This window comes from Xenopus laevis, chromosome 7S (genome assembly GCF_017654675.1).
Source record: "Xenopus laevis strain J_2021 chromosome 7S, Xenopus_laevis_v10.1, whole genome shotgun sequence".
In the NCBI taxonomy this organism is placed as follows: domain Eukaryota; kingdom Metazoa; phylum Chordata; class Amphibia; order Anura; family Pipidae; genus Xenopus; species Xenopus laevis.
The window spans coordinates 99,190,070-99,216,720 of NC_054384.1; the positions used below are offsets into that span (position 1 = coordinate 99,190,070).

Here is a 26,651-nt window from a genome sequence, read left to right on the forward strand (position 1 = left end):
CATATACATATTTTAAGGGATCCTGGATTAAAAAAGACAAGGCCTAACCTGTGCCGGAGAGCCAAACCAGCCAAGTTGCTGTAGAAGAGCCGGGAAGACTGATAGGCATGCTCTTCCGCAATATCATCCAGGTTCCCCAGGTACGTGTTGGCTCTACCGTCTGTGCAGATGATCACCTGAATATCCAGGAGGGGAAGAGAGGTCAAATATTTGTCTGTAATTCAATCACTTGAATAAAGCACTTAGAAAACATCTTGAGTGCCTGTTCGTTCTTCCTTTATACAGGAACTTGACTTTTAATATCCTTATATTTTAAAGTAGGGCCTCCATTAACCTTATATGGTAAATATATCATGATATGATGGGGTTCATTATCCCCTATGCATTAATAATTCAGACTCACTTGCCTTGGATCCTGGTTTTTGAGCTGCCATCGCTATGGAGACCAATGCTGCCGGTCCAAGTGCCGTCGCTCCCATTTCATACAAACTATTGAAATACAAGACATGTTATTTCTCTGCGTTTGAATTGGTGTCCAACTGTTAATTCTGCTTTGGAAATTTGATCAGGGATCACTTTCAAAGGCACATAATACTGACAATTTAAAAACAGACATGCACGACTGCTATGGTCCTGCACTTATTTGTCTGCAAGATTCAATGTTTGGAACTGATGACTTTTTAAAGCCAAGCAACCATTACACCTTTGTATAATCTTAAAAGAAATGTAAACCCTCAAAATAAATTAACGTAACGTTGGCCTGGGTGCTCTTATGAGCACTTTTGCATTTTACATGAATTATTTTTTGTGTTCTTAAAGGAGAAGGAAAGGCTAAAATTAAGTAAGCTTTATCAGAAAGGTCTATATAAATATATCAGTAAACCCTCAAAGTAATGCTGCTCTGAGCCCTCTGTCAAAAGAAACACAGCATTTCTTTCCTTCTATTGTGTACACATGGGCTTCTGTATCAGACTTCCTGTTTTCAGCTTAAACCTCCAGGGCAGGGCTTGAGCATGCTCAGTTTGCTCCTCTCCCCCTCCCTCCTGCCATCCCTGCTGTAATCTGAGCTCAGAGCTGTAAGTGAGCAGGGAGAAACTCAGGCAGGAAGTGATGTCACACCAAGCTTATATGGCAGCTTCTATCCTAAACAAACAGAGAGAGCTGTTTACTCAGGTATGGTAAAGCATTCTGCAGAATAAATATAGCGTTCTAGCTTGCACTATTGTGGCTAATCTATTGGCAATAAATTGTCTTGGAGCTTTCCTTCTCCTTTAATCATGGCATCAACTTTTATGGCAGATGTCCTAAAAGGATCAGAAGATGGCAAGCTGTGTTGGACAACATTGAAGGAATGGATCATTTATGTTATAGGCCTGTTGAACGTATGGGCTGATACAGTTCAATATATAAGATACATAATTACTAGCTGTATATTTGTAGGCTTTAGTTCTTCTTTAAGAATAATTTTTTTCAAAACAAAGAATTCAGATTACAGAGAGACATTGGCCCATAGCATATAGGCTCAAATTTAGACTGGTACATCTGCCCCAGGAAGATTGTACAGATATGGGACCCGTTATACATCTCCCATAGACTTAGCAAAAAATTCTGAATTTTTAAAAATTGTTTTATTGTTTTTCGGTAATTACAGTATAAAGCAGTACCTTGTACTTGATCCCATCTAAAATACAATTAATCCTTATTAAAGGCAAAACCAGCCTATTGGGTTTAATTAATGTTTACATGATTTTTAAGTAGACTTAATGTATGGTGATCCAAATTGCGGAATGATCCCTTATCTGGAAAATACCAGGTCCAGAGCATTCTGAATAACAGGCCCTTTACCTGTACAGGTCAGTGAGACTGCAAACTATTGTGACACAACTACTATCGGTGGTGATAATGATGCTATTGATTAGCATAAATTTTACAGGAGACTCATGACTTTGGTGTATTATAAAGGACATTAAATGCCACTGATGAGTTCCATGACCTTTGTGCGTGACCAGTGGAGAGAGATTGAAGAGGCCTAGGGGTTCAATCAGGCAACATTATGCCTAGTGTTAGCGCATGTGACACACACATAAGCCAGTGTCTGAACTATAGGATTGCACACAATAGTAGAATGGTAACCTAAGTCAATGAATTTCTACATAACAGGTTACAAGAGCCTCTATGTAGGTGATATGGATAGAACTGATTATGTGTGTACCTGCATTATATAAAGTTCTGTGATTAAGGTACAAACTCAGTACCTGAACCAAATACAACAATTAGGACAACTACATCTCCATATTGCCACCAAGAGGCATCCATCCTTGCCTATAAATACTCACAATCACTAAAACTTAATTTCTGGTTGTTATTTGCAGTAGGGGGTTCCCATGATTACTAGATGCTTCAGCACCAAACTTGGGAGCACCCCATTGTTGAACCACATCCAACCACAATCTGTTTCAATGACACACACAGTACCTTCCAATCCTCGACTTCAGTGCAGTCAGTGTTTCTTCTAATGTGTGAGGCATTGGCTGCGTTTCTCCGCAGGATCTTAAATAATCAGGATCTAACAGCTCTGTATCATCCAGGATATGAGGTGGTGATGTGCCATCCCCATATATCATTACCTGGAATAGATTAGTGTGAGATGTCAGGGCTCATTGCTTCTGTAACAAGGAAATTCCTGAGGTGGTTGTCTAAGTTGGTGTAACCCATTGATTCCCAACCAGTGGCCCATGAGCAACACGTTGTTCACCAACCCCTTGGATGTTGCTTTCAGTAGACTCAAAACAGATGATTTTGATTTTTGAATTCCAGGCTTGGAGGCAAGTTTTGGTTGCAGAAAAACCAGGTGTCAAGTAGAGCTTTCTGTTGGCTGCCAGTCCACATAAGGGCTACTAAATAGCCAATCACAACCCTCATTTGGCACCCCTGGATTTGTTTTGATGCTTGTGTTGCTTTCCAACACTTGAATGTGGCTCACGAGTAAAAAAGGTTGGGAACCCCTGGTGTAACCAAACCATTTTCACCATCTGAGTATTAAAATGCTGCCAAAGGCCACTTACCTGGTCACTGAAAGTGATGAGCACAACCCTTTTCTTTGGATGTTGGCTATAAAGATAATCAAGAGACTGCAAGAGACCAGATTTCAAGGCCTGAGAAAAGAAAAACCAATAAACACTTTTGTCCGCAATATGTTTTCAGGGAAGGTACTGCACTATGCTCCCTTTTGTGTCTTGTATTCCTAGTCCAGCAGTAGCTCAGCCAAAGTCTCAGGCTTGATCTTCCATCTATGTCCCCAAAATAAAGGTGAACTGCTAAATCTTATTCATTTATTTGGTGAATATTGAGAAAATGGTGCAAAGAAGTGGAGCATTTGTTGAAACCATAGACAATCTGAATAATACTCTTTACACTATACCAGTGATCCCCAACCAGTGGCTTTCTAGCAACATGTTTCTCACAACACCTTGACTGTTGATCCCAGTTTCCTCAAATCAAATGCTTATTTTCAAGCTGAATACCCAAGTAAATAGGAACCACATTTTGCTAAATTAATCTGAGCACAATCATAATTTCTGAACAAAAGGTAAGCAAAACTGTATAATCAATCATCAGCGCATTCCTGATGAGGAAAGGGGACTTCAAGATCAACTTTAAAATTGCAACAACCATTTGACTAAATTTAGGTTTGAAATAGGAGGTTGTCCGGTTTAGCAGCAATAAGGAACATTCTTTTTTGCCAAGTCCTGAATGGAGTCAAACAAGGTTTTCCGAAGAGGACAACCTGTTGTACTGCGTCTGTTTTGAAAAGGCACAAACAATACAATACATGAAAGATGGGAATTTACTGTTTGACGGCAAAGCCAACAACAAGATGTTAAACTCATGAAAGAACATATAACAATTATTTAAGGTGTTTCATATATCCTGTTTTACAGCATTTTTTCAGCCAGGCTGCCTAACCAGATTTAAAAATAAATCATTGTCTGCACCAAACGTATTGGGAATAAGCTGTATAAGAAAGTACACAAACAATTAGTTTGGCCTCCTTGTACCCTTCCTGGGTCATCAAATCAACAAGAGTTAACATATTTATGTTCACAATTCTGAAGTACATAGTGCCCAAAACAGTTGGGGGCTGGTGATGAACAAGAAGGTTACCCTAACATGATGAAATAGAATGTTCTTTAGGGCCTGTGCCCTGGGTCTCTTGGGTACCTAGACAAATCCATGAATTAGTTGTTCAGGCTGATACATTAGATAGCTTTAAGAAGGGGTTGGATGGCTTTTAGAAAGGGAGGGAATACAGGGTTATTGAAGATAGCTCATAGTATAAGTTGATCCAGGGACTAGTCCGATTGCCATCTTGGAGTCAGGAAAGATTTTTTTTCCCCCTCTGAGGCAAATTGGAGAGGCTCCAAATGGGATTTTTTTGCCTTCCTCTGGATCAACTGGCAGTTTTTATTTAGACTTAGAAAGGTTGAACCTGATGGACATGTGTCTTTTTTCAAGCTAACCTACTATATTACTATGTCTGTTACTATGTTACTTCTGCGAATGTCATACAAAGTCACACAAAGAAAAAAGATATCGAACCGTCTTGGGCCTTCAAATGGATCTATATCCAGCTACTCATGCAACCCGCTAAAAGTGCAGAATTCCATTGCTATTAAACCACTGTTACCCTGAACTAATTAAGTTAAGATGCCAGACTTGCAGCCCATCAGCTGTAAACTTTAGTATGACCCAGCAGTTAAAGGCTGTAATTGTAGGTCAGAGGAAAGAAAGAACATCTTTATCATTTACATTTATTGGGCTCAGAAAAATCCTGCTTATCCCAGTGAGCCTTACCTCCATTCTTGTTATGTAGAGTGCTTGGTTACCATTAAAGCTCATGTCATTTTCTATCTGCAACAACATGAATTAAATGTAAGGCTCATATCGCTGTGTTCTACCACACATAAGAAGGAACTCTACTAGGCAGTATCTAAAAGTCAGAATTACTACAGATAAAACTGAGCTATCTCAAATAGAAGAGCAGCAAGACTTACTTCTGATGTCACACTCATACTCCCAGATATGTCAACGCAGAATATTAATATGGAGTCATCATCAGGTGTCTGTCCAGGCATTGGATCAGAGAGGCAGATTTGATCTTCTGTAAAGTTCTCAATGTGTGTACCGGCTGGCATAGTATTTTCACATCCACAAAAAACACAACACCAGGTCTGGAGAAAAAAAATGGAGTAAAGGGTCAGTATACTGTAGAGCTAGATGACTAGTCGTGTCGCTTACCAGTGCAGTGAGCTTCCTACAACAATAATTATGATGAAAGCCAAATAAGTAATGTGCCCTTTCCTATTATCAGACGTTAGGGTATCATAGATCATGTGACTGCATTCAGCTTCCATTCACCTTGTTCTCTTGTACAGGATTGACCTTGGATAACGCGGCAGAGCAGTTGCTACACAGAGATGGCTTGACAGAGTTTGCCGTACCTATGGTACAAAATGAGAAGGGCTTCAGAATGAGATACACTTTGGGCTTTCCCAAGGCACCCATTTAGATAGAGAGTGACCAACCAAAAGGTCCCTAAAGGGCACGGTCTATATTAACTCCCTTGGTATTTAGCCTGTCCAGAGAGAAACCATGAGAATGTTTAATTGTAAACCAAAATAATACCATAAACTAAATACACTAATCCAAATAGTAAAGTATACCAAAATAAAGATCCTCATCTCAAGTAGCAGTGATATATATGGTATTGTCTTACCTGGGATATCCACCAGCTTCCCAAGATTGAGGAGCAGGATATTGCAATTTGCTTGTATCTGTTCTACTTTGTTTTCTTCCAATTTAGGTGCTACAAGACATAGTAATGGCCAAAATATAACTGATCAGCTTGTAACAAATAGTAATAGCACAAAAGGCTATTTTGGGTGCTTTAAGCGGCACGTTTTGTAGTCGCCCATCAACAGAATGAAAATACCCTGACAAGTGCTTGTTGGTTGATATTAGCCTTTGAAAACTGTAGTGATGTATTTCCAGGCTATGAGAGCTACCATCAAATGAGAAACTTGTGTCATGTCCATCAAGACTTTGGGGATGGCGGGCAGTTTTGGGTGTTTTGCCAGTGTGCCCCTATGCAAGTGTACAAATGCAACTGTTTCTTTTGTTCAGTCCTGCTTATTTGGCAAGGTCTTTGATGAGTGTCTCTTTACCCTATTTGGCCACCTACATTCAGGGCTGAGCCAATCATTTGGCCCTTGTGCCAACGATCAGATCATATGGGCGTCTATGCAGACCCGTCAGGAGAGGTCAGTGTCAATGCACCAAATTAGTCAGGTTGGGCACTCCTGCCTTACTGCATGGTTCGGACACCTCCAATTTCTTCTTGATGGTGTTTACCCAAACCCTACCCATCAAAACAATAAGGGCCCTCATACCTCAATTGCATCTTAGGAGCAATCCCACAATTTATTGAGCCCAATACATTCTTTTTACAATCTGCAGAATAGTCCCTGCATAAAGGGGGCAATGTAACTAGTGGATATTTTACTCAATGTCTCACGGTCGGCTGGTTTAAAGTTAAGTTTCTGCTTGTAGAACAAATACCTGGTGTATTTTTGAATAGCAATAGATTCTATGTTAATGAATCGACAGTCGTTGGACATCTGTACCCCACCTAAACTTTGTAATGATAGAAATAGCAGAGACCATCACTTACAAACTGGTGGAACCAATGAATGCCTCTTCTTTCTCTCTGGAACAGGAGGTGGAGTCTTTGACCTTTCCAGCTCTGAGGAAGTTGCTGGAAGTATTTCCAGGTAAGCAGTGGATGCCCCGCCTGTGGGTGGTTCATAGTACATAGCTGACAATGAGTAACATAATGTAAAAAATTTACCATATAACAAATGTTCCGTCCCAAACATGACAGACCGTGTCCTACAGCTAACTTCTTGGAAGACTAATGATCCTAACACATTAGAAGTTGAATATTATTATTCTCCAGGGTGAAAATAACAGACATACAAAAAGGACTGATACAGGTAAAAAGGGTAATGCTCAGTAAATCACCTAGACAAAGGTCATGTTAGACACAAGCTGAAGGGATGGGCCAGATCATGATTCAGAAGAATAATTGAGAGATATGGCATTGAAACCTGCACTTGCTCAGTGCCAATGGCTTATTATGTTTTAAAATATTATTTGAAGATTGAAGGATTGGGACGCAGCCTAATGGAAAGTGTAAGGGAATTCCAGAGTCAGGGAGCAGCTCTTGCAATGTCTCATGTGTGGGCATAGTAGGTAATGGCAAGGCACTATTTCTATATTGGCAGGGCCACTCCTGTAATGAAGCAAGCTGATAAAAAGCCACCTCTGGTAATGTTAAGAACCGAATTTCCATTTTTTTAAACAATAGGAGCATCCCCGGAAAAGCACCAAGGGCCTCTGCCTTAGGCTGGGGCGAAGTGCCTTTATAGCAAAAAAGTGTTCCCCAGACACTTCTGGCTAAATTACAATTGCTGCAGTTGGATATTGTCCTTCAAAAGCCAGTTGGTGAAAGGACTAGTCTAGTGTCTAGGACAGGGGTCCCCAACCTTTTTTACTCGTGACCCCCATTCAAATGTAAAAAGAGTTGGGGAGGAAAATAAGCATGAAAAAAATCACAAATACAGGAGGCTCCGTTTGGCAGTACAGCTTGTTTTTATGCAGCTACAGTTGCATAAAAACCTGCTTTGAGGCCACTAAGAGCAACATCCAAAGGGACAGTGTCTGTAGTTTATCTGTGAATTAATGAGAAAGTGAATAATAATTAGAAAGTACCAGATATATTTTACTGAATAGGTGAAAGTGGAGTTTTGTGAATGAAGATGAAGTTGTTGGAGATCAGTCAAATACCCCCTAAACTTTGTAAAGGTAGAAAAAAAGCAGAAGCCATGACTTACAAGCTGGAGGAACCAATGAATGCCTCTTCTTTCGCTCTGGAACAGGAGGTGGAGTCTTTGACCTTTCCAGCTCTGAGGGAGGGGATTGAAGCACTTGTAGATAATCACTAGATGCATCTGGAGCACTGTCAGGGGGTGTTTCATAGTACACATCTGAAAAGAAGTAATACAGTGTGAGAAATACACCCTAAAAAGACCTTCATCCCCTTAATTCCAAATTTACCTGTAGTTTGATTGTCAGCCTGGGATTCCTCTTTAGGATTGAAATTATCATAGCCAGGTTCAAGAACACCTGCAATTAAAGGCAAGTAAATTTATATCTAGAGCAGGAGTGGTGAAAAGTTACCCTTCCAGTGAGTTATCTTTGCGTTAGGCTGGGGCCACAATCACGAAGCACTACCCAGTCTCAGATACTGTAGAACACAGGCAAAGGAGTGTCAGCCTGAAAGCCAATTAGATATCCCTGAAAGCCAAGCTAGAAGGTCAATTTTGGTGAACCCTTATTTGCGGTCATAGATATTCTTGGAACCATGGTTGATGGATGATACGCCCTCATTTCCTTATACTTGCAACCTTGTCCTGAGTCCTGAAATAAGGTTGATCTTTCAATTAGAGCTTTGACGAGGAGTGTGATGTGATCAGGAGAGGCAGAGCATCAGAGCATCTTGTAGTGTGTTGGACACAACAGCACATCTGTCATTTAGCTGCATAGTTCTGCCCTCATTTCTACATGTTCTTCAAATCTTTAGAGATAATTTTTTCTCAAAGATTGCTCATGAGACTGCTTCACCTTTTAAAAAGAACCCTTGCTTTCACTTTCATTTGTTTGTATGTACAACGCTAGTTGCTGCCCCAACCTGGAGTAAAGGCTGTGTGTCTGCCCAATATTGTAAAGGTATGGAATCCGTTATCGAGAAAACTCCAAATTACAGGAAGGCAGTCTCCAATCAAATCCATTTTATCAAAATAATCCAATGTTTTAAAAATGATGTCCTTTTTCTCTGTAATAATAAAACAATACCTTGTAATTGATCCCAACGAAGATATAAGTAATCCTTATTGGACACAAAGCAATCCTATTGGATTTATTTCATTTTAAATTACTTTTTAGCAGACTTAAAGTGATACTGACACCAATAGTTTCATTTTCAAAATATTAATCAACATTAAAAGTTACCTGTAGGTCATGTTGATCGTTTTTCGCCGATAGTTCTGCTTTTTTAAGTAATTGTTACTTGAAGTATCTAAACCTGACAGTTTTGCCAACCTAACTGACAGTCCCTTCTCAGCCTGTCAGTTAAAGTTTCTAATGCTAATGGACTACTGCTGCACAAATATGGCAGCCTCCTCGTTACAGGAACATGAGGGGGTAAGAAAGGTAAGGTAAAAGCATCAGGTAAATACTTTTATGGCAAAATTATAAATAGCATTCACAGACAATGTTATGATAGATATAAAAAAGGTTATTTTTCAGGTGTCAGTATCTCTTTAAGGTAGAGTGATTCAAATTACAGAAAGACCCCTTCTCCGGAATACCCCAAATCCCAAGCATTCTGGATAACAGGTCCCATGCCTGCAAATAGGGTTGCCACCTTTTATAAAAAAATTTACCGGCAGCTGGGGGCGGGGCCTCAAAACGGTGGGACATGATGTAAAAAAGGGCGGGGCGTGATGTCAAAAGGGGCGGGGCCACACAACGGACACCGCGGACGCTAGAAGAGGCAAAAGAAAAGATAAGTTGCAGGGGATTGGGGGCAGGCCGAGGGCTGCTTTTGATCGTATTACAAATTTACCGGCAGCTACATTGCTGGTAAATTTGTAATACCGGCCCCGGCCTTGGCAGGTATTTTACCGGCCAGGTGGCAACCCTACATGCAAATCTCCCTGTACAATATGTGGGAAGTGCAACGAGACTCCCTGCAATGAATGGCACTTATAGCCTGGAAAGAAGCACCAGTGCAATTTCAGTCAAAAAGATGAAGGGATTCTGTGTGCAGAAAAGTGTCCTTCCAGACTGTACCTTGGTGCTGAACCATGGAGGGTTTCTTCCTGCGTTCCGGAATAGGAGGGGGTGTCTTTCTACCTGTAGGACCAGATGGCTGTACATCTAGGTGAGGATTTGGTGGTGTATTGGGAGAGGGTGCCTCCTGGAAAGTGGTGGCTATAAGGGAGAACCAACACAAGAGTCATCTTAATCCAATGAAAATACTGTTCAACCATTCAATATAAGTAAATACAGTGGAACCTCAATTTTTACATTGTTGTTTTGTGGTCCCACCTATATATTATGCATAATACATGTAATACTGATTGGCTAGCAGTGGGTTAAATGATACTGCTGTGTTAGTTCAGGTGAAGCAGCCAGACCAGCACAGGAACTTTATACATTTATTAGAACATGGCAGGTAATACAGCCCTGCTCTAAACTTGCTCTCAGCTTAGACAGGAAGAGGGAAAACAGGAACAGGAAATGAATCATAAGGCAATGGCAAAACAGCAGGAATGCCCTTAACCAAAATGTCCACAAAAGCTGCTTACTACAATACATTTCCCTGATTTTACATTTTCCTTGATTTTCCACCATTTTTTTCTGTTCCCCTAAAAATGTGGGGGTTCTATTGTACATTTTTTAAAAAAAAAAACAAAAACCCTCACCTTTGTGTAGAGTGATTCTCTGTATTAAATCGGCTATAAGTGGGGAATGAGGCCTGGGAGAGACATTTGTCCTTCGCTCTGGCTTGGGTGAGAGCTGGGGTTTCAGTGCAGGAACCTTTTTGGCTACAGAAGCCGCTGTAGAGTTGTCATAGGCAGGAGGCCATTCAATGGGAATGAAATTATCATATGAACTTGTAACCAAGGAAGGATTTTCTGTATGAAAAGTCATCATTAGACACCACTGTATAGAAACATCTTCATCATATTCAAGATAATGTACAGGTAACTTATCTGTAAAGAACTAAACTCTAAAAATGATATGACTATGGCTAAAAATGCCATATTTTATATCCTGAACTTATTGCACCAGCCTAAAGTTTCAGCTTGTCAATAGCAGCAATGATCCAGAACTTCAAACTTGTCACAGGGGGTCACCATCTTGGAAAGTGTCTGTGACACTCACATGCTCAGTGGGCTCTGAGCAGCTGTTGAGAAGCTAAGCTTAGGGGTCGTCACTAATTATCCAGCAGAAAATGAGCTTCCCTTGTAATATAAGCTGATGCTACAGGTTTGCTGATTATTAAATTCTGATGCTAATTGCACTGGTTTCTGTGCTGCCATGTAGTTATTATCTGTATTAATTACTAATCAGCCTTATATTGTGACATTTCTATTCTATGTGTACTGTATATTGCGAGTGGGTCCCTAAGCTCAGTAAGGGACAGCAGCACAGAGCATGTGCAGTGAATCAGCAGAAAAGAAGATGGGGAGCTACTGGGGCATCTTTGGAGACACAGATCTTTACTGCTAAAGGGCTGTGGTTGCCTTGGGCTGGACCAGAAGCACAAAACATAATGTACAACACTTCTAGCTACTTCATCATTTAGTTTTTATAGTTTTTAAATAATTTGCCTTCTTCTTCTGACCCTTTCCAGCTTTCAAATGGGGGTCACTGACCCCATCTAAAAGCAAATGCTCTGTAAAACTACACATTTATTATTGTCCAATAAATCCACTAATCATGCTTTTAAAATGTATCATTTAAAATTACATATCATATCCCCACAAGGAGTCCAACGCATTTCATGCTTACCCAGCACTTAATCATAGGCAATTCCAAGAGAAGCAGAACACATATCTCCATGTATATATACATTTTCAGATGTAACCTCCCATCAGTTAAAACCAATCATGGTTGAGCAGGGTCATTAATAAATCAGTATCTCATTAAGGTATCCCAGACAAACCCACTTAACCATGAAATCACTCAGCATCTCTGATTCTAAAAAAAATTCATGTTCAGGGGTAAAACCAAGGCAGTTGCAACCACTATAGGTTAAATCAATACATATCAATCTATAGATTTATATATAGATTAAATAAAGCATGTAACATCAAATCTAATATTCATTCCTAGTGGTAAACGTGTCTCTAAGTAAAAAATCCAATAAATAAACTTCTCGTTTCCGTAATGTAGTTAAAATATTTCCTACCCTGATACCCATTTTTACCTGTTCAATCGTTTGAGCTGAAAAATATTTCAAATCCCATAAAATGTCTGTTGACATTGGTTTTATTGCAATAATTAATATTGCTAATCTGATTTATATGCTCTCTAAATCGTCCAGAACGTATTAGAGAGCATATAAATCAGATTAGCAAAATAAATTTTGTTAGTTATATAAAAATGTACTGTATAAAGGCTGGAGTGACTGGATGTGTAACATAATAGCCAGAACTCTACTTCCTGCTTTGCAGCTCTCTTGGTTTCCTCTGATTGGTTACCAGACAGTAACCAATCAGGGACTTGAGGGGAGGTCGGGTAAGAGTATACACAAGTATCAAGAGGAGTATCAAGTTTGCTTTTATTCATGTGCTGCTGTATGGGTGGGGATTTCGGTGGAAAGTACACTTTGGAGAGCTGCCATTTGGAAACAATTGTGTAGGTGCATACGCCCGGCTTGTTTCTTTGTATACAGCTGATGCTATTTTAAAGCAGATCTGACTTTTCACCCGTTTTCCAGTGATCATTTACTAAAAGAAATGTAAACCTCTCAAAACCAACGTCGGACTGGGGTAGGCAGGGCCGAATTTACATAGTGGGTTTTCCTAATCCCTCTGCCGTCCGTCAACCCTGTTCTCTCTCCTTCATTTGTGCACAAATGCTCATCATAAGGTCGGGAGAACTGGGGATTGGCGCGTGGAAAATTTAAAAACAACTATTGTATCTCATGATCAGCCCCAGAGCTTCTGAACCAATTGGTTGGGCTTCATGCCGCCCCCTAAAATCCTGCCGCCCTATACCCAGGCCTTGGTAGCCTTTCCACAAATCCGGGCCTGGGGGCAGCCGTATAGCCCCCTCTTGCCCCCCCCCGCCCCAGCAGCAAAGTTCGTAGCTTTTCTCCCCACCCGTATATTTTCTCTAGCACCGCACCTGAGGCCAGAGAAGGAGGGTAGGGAGCGTAGTGAGTCATGTGACAAGCAGGGAGCGTAGTGAGTCATGTGACAGAGCTTCACCAAGCACCCAATGACATCACCAAGTACCAATTATATAGTTTCAAGCAGGGAGCGTAGTGAGTCATGTGACAGAGCTTCACCAAGCACCCAATGAAATCACCAAGTACCAATTATATAGTGAATAAAGTAACCCCTCTTGTAAAATATAAGGATATTATAAGTTACCGAGAAGTTTCATGACCATATAAAAACATGAGGCCGAAGGCCGAGTGTTTTTATACAGGTCATGGAACTCAGAGGTAACTTCTAATATCCTCATATTTTACAAGTGGGGGTACGTTATTTATTATAATACACAAATTTCAGTGAGTCATGTGACAGAAATTACATCAGTTTATAACTGATGACATCAGAACTCATCGTTTATAAGGATATCATTTACAAGATATTCTTGGCTTTTGTGTATTATAAGTATATAATGACAGAATATTCTGCCTTGTGTATTATATATGCAAATACTTTATCCAGGGACTCGTTATTCAGAAAGCTCCGAATTACAGGAAGCCCATCACATCTCCCATAGACTCCATTTTTAGCAAAACATTTTCAAAACGATTTCCATTTTCTCTGTAATGATAAAATAGTAGCTGGTACTTGATGGCAACTATGTCACATGAATCCATATTGGTGACTAAACAACCCAATTGGGATTATTTAATGTTTGAATGATTTTTAGCAGCCTTAAAGAATCTTTATCCATAAAACCCCAGCTCCCAAATGTTAAACATAATAGATCCCATACCAGGGGCGATAAGAAATATTTTAGGGCTAGGGATATTCCTTCCTTTATAAAATACATGATCCAATTGATGTTTAATCCTTTAAAGGGATACTGTCATGGGTATACATGTTTTTTATCAAAATGCATCAGTTAATAGTGCTGTTCCAACAGAATTCTGCACTGAAATCCGTTTCTCAAAAGAGCAAACAGATTTTTATACCTTTAATTTTGAAATCTGACATGGGGCAAGACATATTGTCAGTTTCCCAGCTCCCCCAGTCATGTGACATGTGCTTTGATGAACTTCAGTAACTCTTTACTGCTGTACTGCAAGTTGGAGTGATATCACCCCCTCCCCCCCAGCAGCCTGACAACAGAACAATGGGAAAGTAACCAGATAGCAGCTCCCTAACACAAGATAACAGCTGCCTGGTAGATCTAAGAACAACACTCAATAGTAAAATCCAGGTCCCACTGAGACACATTCAGTTACATTGAGTAGGAGAAACAACAGCCTGACAGAAAGCATTTCCATCCTAAAGTGCTGGCTCTTTCTGAAAGCACATGACCAGGCAAAATGACCTGATATGCACTTACACACATATATTACAACTAAAAAATATACACTTGCTGTTTCAAGAATGAAATTTTATATGACTTATAGTGAATTATTTGCAGTGTAAACAGTGTAATTTAAAAATAAAAACAACACTACAAAAATGATGACAGAATCACTTTAAGCAGAAGCTGGTCCATTAAACATACCATTCATAGGTGCATTTGGGTGGATCTGCAGTGGGTGGGGGTGGGAATGTACTATCCCATTGTCTCTATTGATGTTTTTGTCGTTGACATAAATATATCTGCAGCCGAACTCCATTTCCGACCTCCAGCACCTGAAAGGTAAACACCAGAAATTCTACTTTTAAATAATAAACCTTTAGATGGAAATGTCACTAAAAGGTCATTGTCAGTGGCCCACAGAGCTATGCAAAGTGGAAACACAATATTCACACTGAGTCAACAGTCCATTCAGGAGCCAGGTTGGTTTATTTAGGTTCACATATGTACAGTGGAATATTGCTCAATGATGTGATTTTACTTAAAGGAGAAGGAAAGTCTGAATTTACTTGGGGGTGCCAAAAGTTAGGATCGATCGGCTTCTTTCTTCAAATTTCCTGGGACAGGCGAATGTGCAGTAGAATGAAATAGTTTGGGTTTTTGGCTCACCCATGCGAAGAAAGAAGAAGCCGGAAGAGGATTGCTCAGTGGTGCTCACTGGTATAACCCCGGGCTGGTGCTGTTTTCTGCTGATAGGAGCAATGGGCTGGGGTATCTGGTAAGTAAATACAATCACTTGGGTGCCTTACATTTCGCACTCCCAAGTAAATATGCCGTTCCTTCTCCTTTAAGTTAAAGTGGACCTGTCACCCAGACATAAAAATCTGTATAATATTTTGAATTAAACATAAAATTCTGTAAGGAATGTAATCAGGATATGGAAGGCCACAGGCACAGTTGGTATGAAACCCGGGTCTGACAGGCCAATAAAAATACAGGAGCGGCATATGCGGAGGATTGTGAGAATGGTTACAGACAACCCAAAGATCACCTCCAAAGACCCGCAAGAACATCTTGCTGCAGATGGTGTATCTGTACATCGTTCTGCAATTCAGCTCAATTTGCACAAAGAACATCTGTATGGCAGGGTGATGAGACAGAAGCCCTTTCTGCACTCACGCCAAAAACACAGTCGCTTGTTGTATGCAAAAGCTCATTTAGACAAGCCACAATCATTTTGGAACAAAGTGCTTTGGACTGATGAGACAAAAAATTAGTTATTTGGTCGTAACAAAAAGCACTTTGCATGGCGGAAGAAGAACACCGCATTCCAAGAAAAACATCTGCTATCTACTGTCACATTTGGTGGAGGTTCCATCATGCTGTGGGGCTGTGTGGCTAGTTCAGGGACTGGGGCCCTTGTTAAATTCGAGGGTCGGATGAATTCAACCCAATATCAACAAATTCTTCAGGATAATGTTCAAGCATCAGTCACAAAGTTGAAGTTACGCAGGGCGTGGATATTCCACAATGACCCTAAACACACTTCAAAATCTACAAAGACATTTATGCAGAGGGAGAAGTACAATATTCTGGAATGGCCGTCACAGTCCCCCGACTTGAATATCATGGAAAATCTATGGGATGATTTGAAGCAGACTGTCCATGCTCGGCAGCCATCAAATTTAACTGAACTGGAGAGATTTTATATGGACGGTTGGTCACAAATTCCGCCATCCAGAATCCAGACTCTCATCGAAGGCTATAGGAGGCGTCTAGAGGCTGTTACTTTTGCAAAAGGAGGCGCAACTAAGTATTTATGTAATATCTTTGTTGGGGTACCAACATTTATGCACCTGTCTAATTTTGTTATGATGTATATTGCATATTTTCTGTTAATCCAATAAACTTTATGTCACTGCTAAAATACTACTGTTTCCATAAGGCATGTTATATATTAAAAGGAAGTTGCTACTTTGAAAGCTCAGCCAATGATAAACAAAACACCAAAGAATTAAGAGGGGTTCCCAAACTTTTTCATAAAACTGTATGAATAGGAAAGGCCTGAATAGAAAGATGAATAATAAAAAGTGGCAATAACACTAAATGTGTAGCCTTACAGAGCAATTGTTTTTTAGATGGGGTCCGTGACTCTTATTTGAAAGCAGGAAAGAGAATAAAAAGGCAAATCATCTGAAAACTATCAAAAAATAAACAGCCAATTGAAAAGTTGCTTAGAATTAGCCATTCCATAACATCCTAAATGTTTTAAAGGTCAACAACCCTTTGAATTATTTTCTTATCACATTGTCTACAGCCAGACTCCTATGGAAGCAGAATGATATACAGTATATTGCCTTATGCAATCTTTAAAAAAAACATATTTTAATTCATTTTGTCACCATGAATGGCATCTTTTCAGATGCCAGTGTCCCTTTAAAGGAGAGGTCATATGAATTGTTAGGGGCTGATTCACTAAATTCGAGTGAAGGATTCGAAGTAAAAAAACTTCGAATTTCGAAGGTTTTTTTGGGCTACTTCGACCATCGAATGGGCTACTTCGACCTTCGACTACGACTACGACTTCGAATCGAAGGATTCGAACTAAAAATCGTTCGACTATTCGACCATTCGATAGTCGAAGTACTGTCTCTTTAAAAAAAACTTCGACCCCCTAGTTCGGCAGATAAAAGCTACCGAAGTCAATGTTAGCCTATGGGGAAGGTCCCCATAGGCTTGCCTAAGTTTTTTTGATCGAAGGATATTCCTTCGATCGTTGGATTAAAATCCTTCGAATCGTTCGATTCGAAGGATTTAATCGTTCGATCGAAGGAATAATCGTTCGATCGTTCGATCGAATTTTCTGCGCTAAATCCTTCGACTTCGATATTGGAAGTCGAAGGATTTCAATTCCTAGTCGAATATCGAGGGTTAATTAACCCTCGATATTCGACCCATAGTGAATCAGCCCCACACTGTTATGTAGACAATGATCATTCTAAGACAATTTGCCATTAATTTTCATCAGTTTGTCACTTTTATCTGGTCATCACTTTAAGATGGTCTTAGGTAAAAGGTAAGTAATAGTAATCAGATAAGCCACAATAAAAATGAAGACCAACTGCAAAAAATTAAAGAATACTGATATCCACATTGCAGTTCATTCTCAGATGACTCTGTGTTAGTTTCTGATTTCAGCCAGGGACTAAAGTGTCTCCCATTGGGTTAATTTAATAAAATTTATTTAGTCTAAAATCATAAATAAGTAGTTTATTAAAAGATCCAAATATTAAAAAACAAACAAATAAAAATGTGAAAACCATCAGAATACTAGTAGGAAAACCTCAAAATCCTTCTGCAATTAGAAATTAAAAAAACCCAAAACCTCTAAAAGCTTGAATTAAAGGAAATGTACTATTTGATAAGGATAACTCCCACTGACTTCTACGTGACCTGGACAGCTTTTAGATGGTGAAGTTTTGCATTAGTAATTCTAGTTCCATCCCCTTACTAACTACAACTGGAGAGGTTCTAGTTCAGTAACTAAGCTCATGCACCAATAGCTCCACCAGTAGCTCGTGAGCAACATGTTGCTCTCCAACCCCTTGGATGTTGCTCCATTGTTGCAAAGTAAGTGCTTATTTTGAATCCCTGGCTTGGAGGCAAGTTTTGGTTGCATAAAAACCAGGTGTACTGCCAAACAAAGCCTCAATGTAGGTTGAACTCCACAAAGGGGCTACCAAATGGCCAATCACAGCACTTATTTGACACCCCAAGAACATTTTCATGCTAGTTTTGCTCCCCAACTCCTTTTACTTCTGACTGTTCTAAAGGTTGGGGATACCTGCTATAGAGAAAGCAGACCCTGCAGGGGGGCCCAGGAGGTATAGGGGCCCCATGAGGCCCTAAATCATACAATTTCAATAAATATTGGTAAAACAGGTCAACATCTAGACATTTTGGGGGCCTGAAAACTAATTTGCTGTGGGGCCCAGGAATATCTAGTTACACCTCTGGCTCCATCCAACAGACAAGGAGAGAATATACAAACTGCTAGCAGGTAGTGCCCTGGTTTGAATGAAACTCAGAGCCATCAAGCCACCATGTTGGTTCCTGGTCAGTACCAATGCTCATGCCACCAAATCAATCCTGGGGGCTAAGAAGGTTCTGGTTCAGTAACAACTCTCAAACACCAACTCTCAACAGCTTCTTCCCATTCACTAAGCAACTGGTGAGGTTGTAGCTCAACTGCAAATCTCATATACCAACAGTCTCACCCCCCTGTCTAAATAATGTTGGGTTCAGCCCACAAGCAGAATACACAGCACCTCTACAGAGCCAGATATGGAGAACTATTGCATTCAGCTTTTCTCCATGTACCTTGCAGGGTATTTAAGCAAATAAACATAATCTGGCCAAGGTGTTGTTTATGTTAAGTTTGTGTTAGAAGCGATAAAATTGATTAAGATAATCTAATATGAGGTTATCTCTAGGTAGGGGTTTGGGGCGGCTCTGGAGCTTTGGCAGAAAGTTTGTGTTAGGAGGACAAGGTCTCCACTGAAACTGTGTAATATTATAAGTACTCATTAACTCCAGTTACCAAGGAACAATGAAAGGAAAGCTATTTAACATTCCTTTGGGCAATAAAAGTCTATTTATTTTACACACACTGTAAGGGGCCCATTTACTTAGCTCAAGTGAAGGATTAGAAGAAAAAATACTTCGAATTTCGAATGGCTACTTCGACCATCGAATAGGCTACTTCGACCTTCGACTACGACTTCGAATCGAATGATTTGAAGTCAAAATCGTTTGACTATTCAACCATTCGATAGTCGAAGTACTGTCTCTTTAAAAAATACTTCAACCCCCTAGTTCGCCACCTAAAACGTACCGAGGCCAATATTCCTAACAATTTTCTGATCGAAGGAAAATCCTTCGACTTCGATATTCGATAATTAACCCTCGATATTCGACCCTCAGTAAATCTGCCCCTAATTGTCAAATGGGATATTTAACTTGGCTCGTTTAGGTGATACTATTCTGTGAATCTGTTCATCTTTCATGCAATTATACGCTCAAAAGTCACACTGGTATCATGATTCATGGTTTCCACCTTCACTTTATAATTGTAACACTACTCCTAATTTTAAAGCTGTGGTTCACCTTTAAGACAACTTTTAATATGTTATAGAATGGCCAGTTCTACGCAACTTTTCAATTGGTCTTCATTGTTTTTATTTTATTGTTTTTGAATTATTTGCCTTCTCCTGACTCTTTCCAGCTTTAAATGGGGGTCATTGACCCCATTTAAAAAAAATGCTCTGTAAGGATACACATTTAGGGGCAGATTTATCAAGGGTCCCATTTCGAGGTGATGGGAGTTTTTTTTTAACAAAAAATTCATTAAAAAAATCAAATTTTTTCCAAAAAAAAACTTAGATTTTTCAAAGTCCACCAAATGACTCCAAATAGGAATTTTTCAAATATTTAGGCGCAACCTCTTTTCTTCTAATCGGAATGGGTGACCTCATGTCAGCTGGAAAGACCTACTTGTAAATAAAGCGTTAGAGAGATTATTATATGATCCCCTTATATATTTATACATAGTTATCATATCACCCCTTAAGCGCCTCTTCTCCAGCGTGAACATCCCCAATTTGGCCAGTCTTTCCTCATAGCTAAGATTTTCCATACCTTTTACCAGCTTAGTTGGCCTTCTCTGTACCCTCTCTAATACATTGTCATAATAGCCAGAACACTACTTCCTGCTTTGCAGCTCTCTTGGTTTCCACTGATTGATTAACAGACAGTAACCAATCAGGCCCCATGGGTCATAACTGTTGCTTTTGAATCTGAGCTGAATGCTGAGGATCAATTGCAAACTCACTGAACAGTTATGTCCCATGTGCCCCCCCTTATAGTCACTGACTAACTCAGAGTTAGAGAGCTGAAAAGGAGGAAGAAGTGTTCTGGCTATTATGTTACACATCCAGTCACTCCAGCCTTTATACATTACATTTTTGGCTAACTAACTATATTAGAAACATTTTTTTTTATATTTTGCACAGCCTATCTATTTACCCAGTTTCTATTTACACTGAACTTTTACTTTAAGACTGATGCAATGGGATAATACATTTCTGCCTTAATCGAAATTGGAGCAGTCCCTGGGACAGCATTTTGCTATGGGACCTACTTACTTACATTGACATTTTTTCTTACACTTTGTTTGACTCAAACACATTTTTCCAAACAAGGATTTCCAGTCAAGATTTGCAGCATGAAAACATTGAATGAATCTTTAAATACAACGCTAGACCAATAAAAGGAGACTTCTTGTTGGATAGAATGGTTCATGTCAATGTCAGATAGGCAAATTGTTATTTTTTTAAACAAGTTTTACAATGCAAAATGTAGTAACATGCTCTTATATGTAATAGTAGAAGTATGGGATCTGTTATCCAGAATGCTCTGGACCTGAGGTTTTCCGGATAACAAATCTTTCTGTGTGTTGGATCTACTAGAAAATCATGTAAACATTAAATAAACCCTAACAATAGGCTGGTTTTGCTTCCAATAAGGATTAATTATATCTTAGTTGGGATAAAGTACAAGATACTGTTTTATTATTACACAGAAAAAGGAAATCATTTTTAAAAGTTTGGATTATTTGGATAAAATGGAGTCTATGGGAGACGGCCTTTCCATAATTCAAAGGTTTCTGGATAACGGGTTTCCTAATAACGGATCCCATGCCTGTACTTATAATCTGGTGATTTTATCACTTGCTAAAATGTATTCCAACCAATATGCTCTTTTAAGCCTTAGACTGAGGTTGTTAACCCTTATCTTTATAGGCAGAAATGATCTCTTAAAACATAATGAGCCTTGGCAGTTCGTCTTGCAGGTGCTGCTCATGTTATCTACACATTCACACTGTATTAGTCATTGTATCACTGATATATATTTTATTGCTGAAGACATCCCTATAAGTGAAATCCTGTTTACTCCACTGATCCTGATGATATGGATATGAGTTCATTCACACTCCTTTACACTGTTACACTTGGGCTCATCCTCCACGATATGCCGTATGAACTAAGATCTGCTCTTTGTAGGAGTCAGTGCATACCTCCGAACCCTTGAAAAACAAAAAGAGGGACAAAAAGTGTTGGCCGTGCCTAATTTATGACTACACCTCCTATTACCATGTCCATTGTACAAGATTTGGCAGGTTATGAAAGTTTGAACACATTTATGTGAGTTTTATTGCCATGTTTTATGTGTTATAACAATTTTGCTAATGAAAGTAAATTGTCCTTTAAGCTGCAAGTCATAGTTTCCCCAAGAGACCTGCTTATTACAATTGTTTCTTTGCTTATCTTAAATTGTTACAAACGTATATACAGTACAACTACAGCTGTTGGCTGTTGGCTGTTCTGGGCTGTCTGCCAATAGGCTCTTATTTTTATTAAGTTTCAAAAACGTTGTATCTTATTCTCAAATCAGTGATCAAAGTAAAGTCGGACATTTCAGTAAGAAACCTGGGACTGTTGGCTGAGCTGTCAAAATCAGGACTGTCTCACAGAAAATGGGACAGTTGGGAGGTATGGTCAGTGTATGGGTTCTTGTTTGCGAGAACTCTTGCCTTTCACCCTTTTATGTCATTATCTGTAATCATTTTTAAGGTGTTTTTAGAGAATATTTTTAATTAGAAAGAAAGATACAGTGGCGGAAGTACCGGGGGAGCAGGGGGTGCAAGCGGGCCAGGGCCCGCACCCCCTCAGGGCCCCCCGGCAGCGCCGCACGCCACTAAATTCACCCTCGGAGCGCGCCGTATGGAGGGGGCGGGGCCCGGCTGCGCGTCACGCACCAGGGCCCGCCCCCCTCTAGGAACGCTGCTGGAAAGATAGACTTACAAAGGGGTCCAACAGGGTCGGACAGGGCCAACGGGACACCGGGAAAAACAGTCCCCATCCGACCCAGATCCGCTCTCACTTGATGCTCTGTGATCACTCGTCCGACCGATGCAAAAAAAGCAGGTACTTCCTGGTCAGGGGGTGGGGGGGGAGGGAGGTGGATAGAGGAGGGTTGCAGGCGGATGGCATCAGGGGCCCTGAAGTTGTTGGGGGGGTGTGGGCCCCAGACCCCCCCCCCCAGTTCAACACTGGGTGCCAAGTTGCCGTACTTCAGAACCTATGCCTTCACGGCTCTTCTTACAGAAAAACATCACCCTGGGGCTAGGCCGCCATTAGAAATCATGGGCCCCGTACAACAAAATTCTCTGGGCCCCACTCACCCCAGATCCCACCCACACAAACATCAGCGCTAAAAACAGTAAACCCCCCACAATAAAACAGTAAAACCGCCCACGATAAAAGTTTTTTTTTAAAAAAAACATTGGTGCCAGGGCCCCCCCATAAAAGTTTTTTTTTAAAAAAAGTTTTTTTAAAAAAAAAACGTTAGCGCCAGGGCCCCCCATAAAAGTATTTTTTTTAAAAACATTGGGCCAGACCCCCCCCCTTACAAGTCAAAAAGAAACATTGGAGCCCCATAGAATATTTTTTTAAAAAAAACACTTTGGTGTTCAGTAGAACCAAACTCATGGCTTCAGGACTTCAACTTCGTTCCTTTTGTGGCTTTGGGTCTCTTCGTGGCTTGGGGACTTCAACTTCGGCTCCTGACGTGGCTTTGGGACTTCAGCTTCGGCTCCTTTCGTGGCTTTGGGTCTCTTCGTGTCTGGGGGACTTCAACTTCGGCTCCTTTCGTGGCTTTGGGTCTCTTTGTGGCTTCGGGACTTCGGCGGTTCAGGACTTTGGCAGTTCGGGACTTCAGCAGGTGAGGCACGGCTTCGGCCCTTTAGGCCAGGGCCCGGTACAAAACCCCCTGTGCCCCCTGATGGCAACCCTGCCCTGGGGTACTTTACTTTTCCGCCATTTCACTCTACTGGTGCCCCAGCAGCCTCTGTTCTACTTAGGGCTAGGGCTAGCCATATAGAAATACCCCTCTCTGTACTGTAATGTTCAAGCAGAGAAAATGCTGGAGCACCAGAAGAGTTTGGCAGCATGGAGTTAGGAAGTGTTTAAACAATGAGATTTCACTTACATTTTACTACTTTAAACAATTACCCAAACCTATTGATAATGACTTGGCACCCCTCCAATCTAAACCTTTTTATAGCTCTGTAAATAGTCAATTCCAGCGTCGCCAGAAACCGGCAAAGTGCAGTGACGTTACCACTCTCATGAGGTGCCTCATATACAGAACCAGATATATGCAAAATAAACAAGCCCTTTATTTGCTGAGGAAAAGGACAAGTCACGTGGCTCAAGCGCCTTCATAAATCAGGTGTGGACCAAAATGACTTCTATAGATCTCATCGGAGGTAATAATAGCTAACATGTTTTAACAGTGACCGGTATTAGGTGTTTGGCTGCATACCAACCGGAGCAAAATAAACCTGTAAAGCAAGTCACTGCTTACAAGAGAAGACCAAAGGAGTGTCCCTATACAGGAGGAACCAGATACAGAGAAGTGGGTAAGATTATTCCATAGCCCCTAAGGTACCAGACATGTCTCAGAATTAAAGGAAACCACAACCCAGTTCAGTGACAGGGACCTAAAGGTGGTTTCAGTCCACAGGACACAATGGAATGTAGTTCTTTTGGCCTATGATTTGGAATGCAGTTCTTTTGGCCTATGATTTGGAATGCTTGCTCACGCTTCTGCCTTTATTTGTTAAACCCATTCCAGGCTACATTTATTCAAAAAAGGATTCCTGATTTTGGATTGTTCTGTAATCCCATCCTCAAAACATGAGGAAAACAGAACGTTAGACACTCAAGGACGTGTTTGAAATGCACTTGGCTACTTTCCATCACTGTTCTGATTGACCATAAATACAGCCAGTTACACTGAGGAACATCAACGTAGTTATTGATGGAAATGTTAATGGTAGTAAAATAGATTGACGTATACATGGCTGGAACTAGGGGTAGACACGATAGGCAGCTGCCTATGGTGCAAAAAATTACAGTAACTTCTGGAAAGGATAAACAGGACCCCAGCAGATTTTGTATGTGGAATGAGAAAAGTTTTTGTATTGTAAAAAAAAACTTGTAAAAAGTGTCTAAGTAAAACATTTCTGAGATAGTGTAAGTCCAACTAATACACTAAATGGCACAAAAATATCAATATCTAAAGGTGGTCATAACTAGGCAGATTTAAGATGCTGGTTCAGGTCCTTTAGACGCATTTGCCAGCTTATCTAGCCGTGTTTGTAGCCTTCCAACGGGCCTCCCCGACCAATTTCTGGTGAAAAATAGGCCAGATACCGTTGAAGCAGGTTTGTTTTACTCCACGATTGAGGACCGCATTGGCTAGTTGCCTTTGGTGGGCACATCGGGAGAAAGTTCCCCTCGTTTGGTGACATCATCAACTGACTGGTTACTATAGTGTATGGCAAAATGCCATGTCTTCTGTTGGAATACTGCTGAGTTGCAAACTGACTCTGGAAGCTATGCCAGAATAGCATATGGTCCTTAGGACTAGTTAAGGTGGCCATACACGGGCCGAAGCATACAGAGATCCAGCCAATTGGCCCAGGGGCTGAAAAGCCTGACACAGCGTAAGTGATTCCCAAATTTTGGGTCTAGACCTCCAATATTCCCCCCTGATAGCTGCCTTGTTTTCTATGGTTCATACAGCCTGGTTCTCCTTCTCCTGACATGTATATGTCTGTATTGAAAAAAACGCATGTTCAGGGATTACATATTCCTAGTATTTTATTGCTGGAAGGAATAGATTAGGTGTATGATGCAGATAATCCAGTTGAACCCAGCACTGTATATTTCCTATAAATTTCCTATATAAAGGGAAATCCTGGAAGGAATCCAGCTGTGAGGCTGCAGAGGTTTCAGCACAACGGAGTATAAATGTGTCCAGTTCTGTCACCGTTCAACATATATGTAAATGATAAATTACAGCTCGACTATCGTGTATATATATATATATATATATATATATATAGCAAAAGTTTCCAGACCAGCACTCCCTTTTGGTGAAAATCAACAATCTTTTATTGTGACATTGTGATTGTTGATTTTCACCAAAAGGGAGTGCTGGTCTGGAAACTTTTGCTGTATGTCAATATTACCGTGCACCCCTACTTATCCATTGCCTTGGAGTGCGGATACTCATCCAAGAAATATATATATATATATATATATATATATATATATATATATATATATATATATATATATATATATATAACAAACAAGGGAAAGTTGTGCTCACCACTAATTTTTAAAACCATTATGCGGGGGTGCAATGAGGCTGTGACCACAAAATACATATAGTCAAATACAAGAGTCCTCTGCACTCAACCCATTATCAATATATTTAAGACAGAGACATTTTGTGCATACTGCTGCTGAAAAATGCCTTACCCTTTAAATAAAACAGGGATTGTTTGTCCATATATTGCAATATATTTAAGCTGAACAACTACGTCAAAGTCATCCCATATCTGGCCAGTCCTATGCTCAATTTTCATCTGATTCATTAAGAATTCTATTGCTTCATTATACATTTTACAAAGGGACTAAGTTATATATATATACATTTTACCAAGATGAATTATGTGTAATGAGAATCAGCACATATAGGACTTAATAATAAAAAGTAGAGAGAGGGAAAAATCTTCCCTTACCTGCTCAGTTGTCACTTCCTTTGCTCCTTCTATAGCAGTGAATTGTCAAGTGCTCAGATCTGACTTTTGTGACAGGCTCAGTAACACCTGACCTGGGGGAAGGATTTCCCACCACACCCCGTACTCATCTGTCTAATGTCAATACTAAAGGATATGCGTGTAGTGTGACTAGTCTGCCAGAGGAAGGAGGTAAAGAGCATGATGTCCACCTTGCTGATTCCTGGCAACACACCAACATCTATTTACAGTAGCTGCTAATCTGGAATGCAGACACAGTATATTTGAAGGAATCATGTAATAAAATTACAGAATTTCCTGTTTATAAATATGAATTTTTGCCTCCCCTGTTAAAAGCTGTCTGTGGTAAGGTTCTCACCTTCCTTATGCCAGAAACTCCACTCCTGGTACTCCATAAACACAACCCAAACACAACAGAGACTACTATCCCACTGTTACTATAGGCACCATCTCTCCCTACTATACCTGCTATCCCACAGTCACACTCCCTTCCCAGAGACTATTATCCCAC

The 26,651-nt window shown here is 40.2% G+C and overlaps 1 protein-coding gene across 3 annotated transcripts in view; it reads right to left on the reverse strand.

The window, feature by feature from the left end:
• Positions 1 to 26,226, reverse strand: part of LOC108697800 (circularly permutated Ras protein 1) — a 40,279-nt gene extending 14,053 nt beyond the window's left edge. The window contains exons 1-15 of one of the 3 annotated variants that reach the window (XR_005963085.1): positions 26,123 to 26,226; positions 14,611 to 14,741; positions 10,608 to 10,820; positions 9,973 to 10,113; positions 8,176 to 8,244; positions 7,953 to 8,105; positions 6,731 to 6,874; positions 5,777 to 5,866; positions 5,419 to 5,501; positions 5,055 to 5,231; positions 4,855 to 4,911; positions 3,066 to 3,155; positions 2,476 to 2,627; positions 408 to 489; positions 49 to 176 (exon numbers count right to left, since the gene is read on the reverse strand). Coding sequence is in view for 2 of the 3 variants with exons in the window: in XM_041571610.1 (XP_041427544.1) it covers positions 49 to 176; positions 408 to 489; positions 2,476 to 2,627; positions 3,066 to 3,155; positions 4,855 to 4,911; positions 5,055 to 5,231; positions 5,419 to 5,501; positions 5,777 to 5,866; positions 6,731 to 6,874; positions 7,953 to 8,105; positions 8,176 to 8,244; positions 9,973 to 10,113; positions 10,608 to 10,820; positions 14,611 to 14,725 (1,694 nt within the window). In the remaining variant the exon portion in view is untranslated. The remainder of the gene's footprint in view (positions 1 to 48; positions 177 to 407; positions 490 to 2,475; positions 2,628 to 3,065; positions 3,156 to 4,854; positions 4,912 to 5,054; positions 5,232 to 5,418; positions 5,502 to 5,776; positions 5,867 to 6,730; positions 6,875 to 7,952; positions 8,106 to 8,175; positions 8,245 to 9,972; positions 10,114 to 10,607; positions 10,821 to 14,610; positions 14,742 to 26,122) is intronic. The other 2 variants (XM_041571610.1, XM_041571611.1) reach the window with 2 other exon arrangements.
• Positions 26,227 to 26,651: the final 425 nt, after the last annotated feature.